At 36.6% G+C, this 8,639-nt stretch overlaps 1 protein-coding gene across 2 annotated transcripts; it reads left to right on the plus strand.

Moving 5' to 3' along the window:
* On the plus strand, positions 264-8,068 carry LOC107617564 (topless-related protein 1). Of its 2 annotated transcripts, none has more exons than XM_021112152.1 (26): positions 264-467; positions 1,086-1,224; positions 1,358-1,537; positions 1,660-1,773; positions 1,865-2,023; positions 2,341-2,518; positions 2,637-2,763; positions 2,881-2,990; positions 3,099-3,276; positions 3,390-3,499; positions 3,586-3,655; positions 3,771-3,844; positions 3,945-4,040; positions 4,120-4,215; positions 4,355-4,482; positions 4,599-4,833; positions 4,919-5,080; positions 5,173-5,265; positions 5,420-5,566; positions 5,945-6,055; positions 6,134-6,313; positions 6,411-6,539; positions 6,617-6,712; positions 6,921-7,109; positions 7,205-7,371; positions 7,712-8,068. In XM_021112152.1, exons 2-26 carry the CDS (start codon positions 1,145-1,147, stop codon positions 7,917-7,919), a joined length of 3,417 nt encoding a protein of 1,138 aa, XP_020967811.1. In that variant the 5' UTR covers positions 264-467; positions 1,086-1,144; the 3' UTR covers positions 7,920-8,068. The 2 variants fall into 2 exon arrangements, with proteins under 2 accessions (XP_020967811.1, XP_016174828.1); XM_016319342.2 differs by lacking the exon at positions 264-467 and adding an exon at positions 798-959.

Consider the following 8,639-nt stretch of genomic DNA (forward strand, 5'->3'; position numbering starts at 1 on the left):
TTTTCCACTGGGAAACTGAAAAGAAGACAGCTATTTAGCTCCATATTCCAAGCCGATTGTTTAGACAAAAACCGAAGCCGGCTTAGTGGGCCCCGCAGTTAACTGCACTTGTTATATAAGTAGGTTGACTTATCAAATAAGCTATAAACATTCGACAAGTTATCAATGATAAGTAAACGTTGTTTTCATCCATCTATATGTCGCCTCTTACATAAAATAAACCTATTTATGCAAGTTCAAATGTGGCGCATATAAATAGGTGTGTTGTGTTTGTAGTTTTCTAGAGAGAGAAAGAGAAAAGATAAATAGAGTGAGAGAGAGTTTGAGGAGAGAGAAAGTGCAAGAAAGAGAGAGAAAGCTTTGGCTTCTTTGTTGGGTTGAGGGGTTCCATATTCGGAGACCCCCTTTTGTTTTTGTTCCTTCTTTCTTTCTTCTTTTGCTTTCCCATGTGTTGTTGTTTGAAGAAGGTGAGAGCTTTTATCAGAGCTTTGGTGCTTCTTCCTTTTCTTTTCTTCTCACTCTTTCTCTCTCTATCTTTCTAGTTTTTTCGAATCTGTTAAAGTTTCAAGCTTTTCTTACTTATTTTTTTAATTTTTGTTACCCAATTCGAAATTTCCTTTATTTTTTTTGTGGGTTTAATTTAATTTATTTTTTTTAATTTTGTTTTTGGGGTTTTGACACTTTTTGCTTCATGCATCTTGGATTCCCATAAGAGAGGTTAAAGCTGCTTTTTTTTCGATCATCTGGGATAGGTGTGGAATAAATAGATAGACATAAGAGTCAAATTGTTTTCATTTTATTTTCTCTCTCTCTCTCTCTCTCTCTCTCTCTCTCTCTCTTCCACCCCAAAAAAAAAACCGCATCTCTCTTTCCTTTTGGTTAATTTTGGCAAAAATATGGAAGAAGTTTTTTTCTAATTTACTTCTATTAATGCTTCTGCTTAAATGGTTTGATTCATGGTGCGGATTTGAATTATCACTTTGTCTCTGTTATTATTATTATTATTATTGGTGTGTGATTTTTTCAAGTTACTTTTCCTTTTGCTAAAAAAAAAATTTATTTTTTTTGTTGTGTTGTGTTTGCAGATCTAGTTCAGTTTTTGCTCATTTTGGTGCATATCTAATCGAGGAAGTGGGAGGTTGCGATGTCTTCTCTTAGTAGAGAATTGGTGTTCTTGATCTTGCAGTTTCTGGATGAGGAAAAGTTCAAGGAGACTGTTCACAAGTGGGGCTAGTTTGTTGTTTTCATTAAATTAAACTAATTTTTCCTTAGTTTATTTTGATTATTTATTTGGTTTTTTTTACCACATTAATTAATTTCTTTTTTTTTTTGGTCTTGTCAATTTTGAAAATGATAGGCTTGAACAGGAGTCTGGATTTTTCTTCAATATGAAGTACTTTGAGGATGAAGTGCACAATGGCAATTGGGATGAGGTTGAAAAGTACCTTTCTGGTTTCACTAAGGTAGATGATAATAGATATTCTATGAAGATATTTTTTGAGATAAGGAAACAGAAGTATCTTGAGGCATTGGATAAGTAAGTTCATATCATAAGTTTCACACTTTGTTTGAATTTTGTTGACTGTTTCAGCATTTTCTAGTTCTGTTCTAGTGACTAGTTTGAGACTTTAGTTGAACTGTGCTTAAATTTTTTGGTAGGCATGACCGGTCCAAGGCTGTAGAAATATTAGTAAAGGATTTGAAAGTGTTTGCTACTTTTAATGAAGAATTGTTCAAGGAAATCACACAGCTTTTGACATTGGAGAATTTTAGGTATGAGTATATATACTGATCTCTTGTGGGTTTTGGTGTGAAACTTATGTAATGTGCAGCGAATGATTCGAGTTTGTTTGTGTACTACTAGGGAAAATGAGCAATTGTCTAAGTATGGTGATACAAAATCTGCTAGAGCAATCATGTTGGTTGAGCTCAAAAAGCTCATTGAAGCGAATCCTTTGTTTCGTGATAAGTTGCAATTTCCCAACCTTAAGAACTCAAGGTTACGGACTCTCATCAATCAAAGGTAAATTTTTCCCAAGTGACCCTATTTCTTATAGAGAATAAAACTTGTGTTGTGTGTTTATTAATAAAAATGTTGTTATTGTTATCCAAAACGAGAGCTTTGATAGGATTTCGAACAATTTCCAGTTTTAATATTGTAAATAGACTACTTGAATTTGTATATAGGAAAATGTGTTGCAGTAATTATCCGCACGTTTACATTGTTGATGTTACATTATACATTCTTGTTATGCTATGCAGCATTGGTGTTTATTTTTTGTTTGAGATTACTGAATAACTGGCTTTCTTTTTCCTTTGTTTTTGAAAAATCATTTACAGCTTGAATTGGCAGCATCAACTTTGCAAGAATCCACGGCCAAATCCTGATATAAAAACTCTTTTTGTGGATCACTCTTGTGGACAACCAAATGGTGCACGAGCTCCTTCACCTGCTAATAATCCGCTATTAGGGTCCTTACCAAAGGCCGGAGCATTTCCTCCTCTCGGTGCACATGGGGTGAGCTACTTAAACTGATTCATCTTATTTTCATCATAGGCATCCGCATTATATTCTATTTCTCTATCACTTTTGGTTCTTATTACCATACTTGACTCTCGGTGCTTCGTGTTTACAGCCTTTTCAACCTACTCCAGCACCAGTGCCGACGCCCCTGGCTGGGTGGATGTCAAATCCTACCACTGTGGCACATCCTGCAGTTTCTGGAGGTGGAGCTATAGGTCTTGGTGCTCCATCAATCCCTGGTATTGAGTTATTTCGCTTTATTTAGTCTCAAACTCTATGTATAATTGTGCTAAGATATTGTAGGGTATATTAAGTTTGTTCTTTGACTTACTACCTGTTCTATTGCCTTGTTAAAGCTGCTTTGAAGCATCCAAGGACTCCTCCAACTAATCCCTCTGTTGATTACCCATCTGGAGACTCAGATCATGTTGCTAAGAGAACTAGACCAATGGGAATATCCGAGGAGGTAATCTTGTATTGCTTATGGACGAATCATTAACAATTCATCTTCAGGCATAATCTAGTTTGACCCCTGAAATTTCTGCTAATAGTTCATAGTTGTCACTTTGTGCAGGTAAATCTACCCGTCAATGTGTTGTCGGCAACATTCCCTGGTCATGGTCACGGTCACGGTCATAGTCAAGCTTTTACGGCACCTGATGACTTGCCGAAGACTGTCGTGCGAACTTTGAATCAGGGTTCATCACCTATGAGCATGGACTTCCATCCTGTGCAACAATCTTTACTTCTTGGTCTGTTGCTCTTCTAAGGCCTTTTGATAGCCTGTTTTTTTCTTCTTTTAATTGCACGTTTTTCGCTATCGAATTGGGAATTGAATGAGCTTTCCTTGATGCAAATTTGATAGTTGGCACTAATGTTGGGGACATCGCTTTGTGGGAGGTGGGGTCTAGGGAGCGGTTGGTCTTGAGGAATTTCAAAGTTTGGGACCTTAGTGCATGTTCAATGCCATTTCAGGTAATCTCTTACACTGTTCTTGATGAAAATTTGTAAAAAATTGTAATTTTTTTATGACGGAAGAGAACTAATCTTGAACAATTCAGGCTGCACTCGTCAAAGATCCTGGTGTTTCTGTCAACCGAGTGATTTGGAGTCCTGATGGTGCTTTATTCGGTAAGTTGAGTTTTTTGTTTTTTTGTTCTTTGTTTTAATGATATAATATATATACTTTCAGATGTAAACTAAATCTGATTGCAAATATCTTTTGTTTGTATATGGAATGGAACAGGAGTTGCTTATTCAAGACACATTGTTCAAATATACTCTTATAATGGCGGGGATGATGTGAGGCAGCACCTTGAGGTACATGCCATATAGTTATAAACACGCGCGTGCACATATATATAAGTATATATATTCATATGCATTTCTCTGATTATTTACTTCCAAACCTTATTTATAGATTGATGCTCATGTTGGTGGAGTAAATGATCTTGCATTTTCGCATCCAAATAAGCAACTATGTGTGATAACCTGTGGTGATGATAAGACCATTAAGGTACGTCTTGTACAGCCTGAGTTGGTTTAATCAACTGGAGTAGATCATATATGTTCCTAACTACGTTGTGTAATTTAAGGTGTGGGATGCTGCTACGGGTACTAAGCAGTATACTTTTGAGGGCCATGAAGCTCCAGTATATTCTGTATGCCCACATTATAAAGAAAACATTCAGGTAGGAGAAATGTTAGTTGAGTTGGTCGTTGCGATTCCCGATTCCTTTGACTTAATAATACAAAACCCTGAAGTAGATGCTTCTGCTAACTTTTCCTCGTTTAGTTTAATGCTGATAGTTTTTTGTTGTGACGTTGTAGTTTATTTTTTCAACGGCATTAGATGGAAAGATAAAAGCATGGCTGTATGACAATTTGGGATCTCGTGTTGATTATGATGCACCTGGTCGTTGGTGCACCACCATGGCTTATAGTGCTGATGGAACAAGGTTCGAATTCTCAACCATTGCTCCTCGTGTTATGCTGAATCTGGCTGCACGGTTGAATTATACTTTCTGTTCTTAATATGGTGTTTAAATGTTCCCACCACAAATATTTGCTACAGGCTCTTTTCGTGCGGGACAAGCAAAGATGGGGAATCCTCTATTGTTGAGTGGAATGAAAGTGAAGGAGCTGTCAAAAGGACTTATCAAGGATTCCGTAAGCGGTCTTTGGGTGTTGTGCAATTTGATACCACCAAAAATCGATTTTTGGCTGCTGGTGATGATTTCTCCATAAAATTCTGGGACATGGACAATGTTCAGCCTCTGCAAGCCATCGATGCTGATGGGGGTCTTCCTGTAAGTTCATTAGTTTGTTGCAAAATAGTTGAGAGCTAGTATTTGGAATAAGTAGTTGCTAATGGTTGCTTGATATGAATTTTAGGCAAGCCCACGTATCCGATTCAACAAGGATGGAACACTTCTAGCCGTCTCTGCGAATGAGAATGGAATCAAAATTTTAGCCAATGCAGATGGTATGCGTTTGTTGCGCACATTAGAGAATTCTTTATATGATGCATCACGAACATCAGAAGCCATGGCAAAGGTAGATATGTACCTTACGAAAACTTAATCTACAAATGATGAGAAAAAAGAAATAAAATTAAACTTCAAGCTAACATGCTGTGTTTCTTGCAGCCTACCATAAATCCAATTTCTGCTGCTGCCGCCGCAGCGACTAGTGCCGCACTTGCGGAGAGGGCCTCTTCTGTAGTAGCAATTCCCGGAATGGTTCGTGATCTTGTCCTTATATCAACAGTACTTATCATTACTTGCAACCTTCCATCTTATTCGTAGCTTTCTGTTTTTTATTTTTCTTCTGTTCAACATGCAACATTTGATACAGAATATTATTATTACTATAATCATAATTACTTTTCATCAGAATGGGGATGCACGGAACTTAGGTGATGTTAAGCCTAGAATAAGTGAAGAATCCAATGACAAGTCAAAAATATGGAAGCTCACTGAAATAAATGAACCGTCTCAGTGTAGATCCTTGAAGTTACCAGACAATGTGAGAGTACCAAAGGTATGTTATTTATTTAAATTGGTCAAACTACGCTTCCACTGAAATTTAATAATAGAATCTCATGGCGACTTACCCTTTTATAAAAAAACTCTTCATATGTCTGGTTTTGATGTTTGTGATGTGCTGGGAGCTCTTGTATCAGCTAAGTATTGGTGTTTCACTGTAGTTTTATAATGTAAATCAATCCCAAGTAGGTTTTCAGGTTTGGCTTTCCACTATAGTCAACTGGTATCGAACGTATCTTGGAAGACTAAGATTAATGAAGTAGTAGATATTTGGAGATTCTTCCTGCTTTACCTTTTTAGCTCTCTAGTCTGTCTGTGATGTAGAACCTCATATCCATCAATGAAATTGTTCTGATCTTTGTTATTATGACAGATATCAAGGTTGATATATACAAACTCTGGTAATGCTGTTCTTGCATTAGCATCAAATGCTATTCACCTTCTCTGGAAATGGCAGCGAAATGACCGTAACTCATCTGGCAAGGTGCGTGTCCATGCGAACAAACCAACTACTGTTGGATTATTGCTGTTCATGTTTTGAAAGTTGATATTTGTTCTGTAGGCCACTGCCAGCATGCAACCTCAATTGTGGCAACCATCAAGTGGCATTCTGATGACTAATGACATTGCCGATAGTAGTCCCGAAGATGCTGTTCCATGCTTTGCTCTGTCCAAAAATGATTCTTATGTAATGTCCGCCTCAGGAGGGAAGATATCCCTTTTCAATATGATGACTTTTAAGGTGACCTATGAGCCTGGTTATTTTCCAAGTTCAAGACTATATAGATTTTGAAATAGTGCTGATTAACCAATTTCAATCTTTTTTTCGCTAAGTACAGACAATGACGACATTCATGCCTCCACCACCTGCAGCAACCTTTCTTGCTTTTCATCCTCAGGATAACAACATTATTGCCATAGGCATGGATGATTCCTCCATTCAAATATATAATGTCCGCGTGGACGAGGTAACAATGCTGCCTCTTAAGAGTTTCTACTCATTTGAAATTTGAGATATAGTGTTTATGCTGATTTCATTTTGCAGGTTAAAAGTAAACTCAAGGGTCATACTAAAAGAATAACTGGTCTTGCTTTCTCACACGTATTGAATGTGCTAGTTTCATCTGGGGCAGATGCCCAGGTAATAATTTTCCAAATGGATGTGCCTCAAGCATTTTTCTTTTCTATGATTAAATGTATTGAAAGAACATGTATACAAAAGCACTTGCACTAGAAGAATTTTTAGTTTTGAATCTTTAATAGGCTCTCAACTAGTAAAACCCTCCGAGCAACACAATTTGCATAATTATGATATTAAGAGTTGTCTTCGAACTTCGTTTATCGTGCAGATTTGTGTGTGGAATACTGATGGATGGGAAAAGCAGAAAAGTAGATTCTTGCAGCTTCCTCCCGGGAGGACTCCGTCAGCGCAGGCAGATACGCGTGTACAGTTTCATCAGGATCAGATACATTTCTTGGTTGTACATGAAACTCAGCTAGCAATTTATGAAGCAACAAAGCTAGAATGTTTGAAGCAGGTCAGCTAATTCAGTTTGATGTCTTGTCCAAATAATTTTGTTTCATTTTTTTTTTTCCTTTATAGATTTTCTGATGTCGGGTGTTCGAATTGTAGTGGTTCCCGCGAGATTCAGCTGCACCAATATCGCATGCGACTTTCTCGTGTGATAGTCAGCTGATATACGCCAGCTTTTTAGATGCAACAGTGTGTGTATTTAGTGCTTCAAACCTCAGATTACGATGTCGAATCAATCCGTCTGCTTATCTTTCAGGAAGCGTCAGGTAATTTCTCACAAATTAAAAGTATTTTTGGAATTCAAAAGAAAATGTCTACTGTCTAGTATGGTCAATCTCTATTAATATCTCTAAAATGAGAGTCAAAGTAACTATGCCTTGGGGGGGTTTTTATTTAGGGCTTTATACACCATTTGTATTTTAGCCCCCAAAACTTTATAATGTCCAAAACGACCGTTATATTTACCAAATTTGCATATTAAAAGCTTAGTGGCCAAGGTACATAGGGTGTAAAGTTCAGGAAGTAATACAACACTAACCCATTTTATTCATTATCTTAGTGCCTGACCATTTGTTGAATGCTACCTTAATGTGTTTTATGTGGCAGTTCCAACGTACAACCGCTTGTAATTGCGGCGCATCCGCAAGAACCGAATCAGTTTGCAATAGGGCTGTCAGACGGCGGAGTTCACGTGTTTGAGCCGCTTGAATCGGAAGGCAAGTGGGGTGTGCCTCCACCAGTTGAGAATGGTTCAGCAAGCAATGTGGCAGCTCCATCAGTTGGAGGACCCTCTTCAGATCAACCTCAAAGATGATCCATGATCCATGTCAAAAGACTAGTTCTTTTATAAGAATCGAACAATCTATTTCTCTTCAGATCAACCTCAAAGATGATCCATCATCCATGTCAAAAGACTAGTTCTTTTATAAGAATTGAATCTATTTCTCTTCTTTTCACATTGCATTATTTTTTTTCTTTTATTTTAGTCTCTCTTTTTTAAGTGTAGGGTTTTAAAAATTACACTTCGAAAAAGTTGAAATAATATAGTTTGGTGAGAGTTTTTAAATTTTATTCTAAAAGTATATTACATATTTGTGAGGGTAAAAAATCCTGCGATAGTTTTAAATTCTAGCTGTAGTATGGTATGGAGAGGTTTAAAACCCCACATATACAAATAAAACTTAATGAAAAATAAGTATTTTGTAAAAACGAACGTAACTAAATTTGGAAGATAAATTTAACGAGTTTAGCTATCTTGTGACTTGTGCTTTAAAACCATATTAAGATTACTAATTAAAATTTTTTTTATTAAAAAACTTAAATTTTCTACTAATAATCTTATCATGTGTATTTAGTACACCATAGTTAAACCCTAATTTAATTTAATGGAAATTTGAAATATTAATTCCATTAATGGAAAAAATCTGAAAATCCATTTCTATCATTTATCTAGTTTTATTAGTTAGAATTGTTACATATAGTGGGGAAGCCCACCCTGCCTCACCTAATAAGACGGTCTTAAAATTCCACCCCA

Source organism: Arachis ipaensis, chromosome B09 (genome assembly GCF_000816755.2).
Source record: "Arachis ipaensis cultivar K30076 chromosome B09, Araip1.1, whole genome shotgun sequence".
NCBI classification, from domain to species: domain Eukaryota; kingdom Viridiplantae; phylum Streptophyta; class Magnoliopsida; order Fabales; family Fabaceae; genus Arachis; species Arachis ipaensis.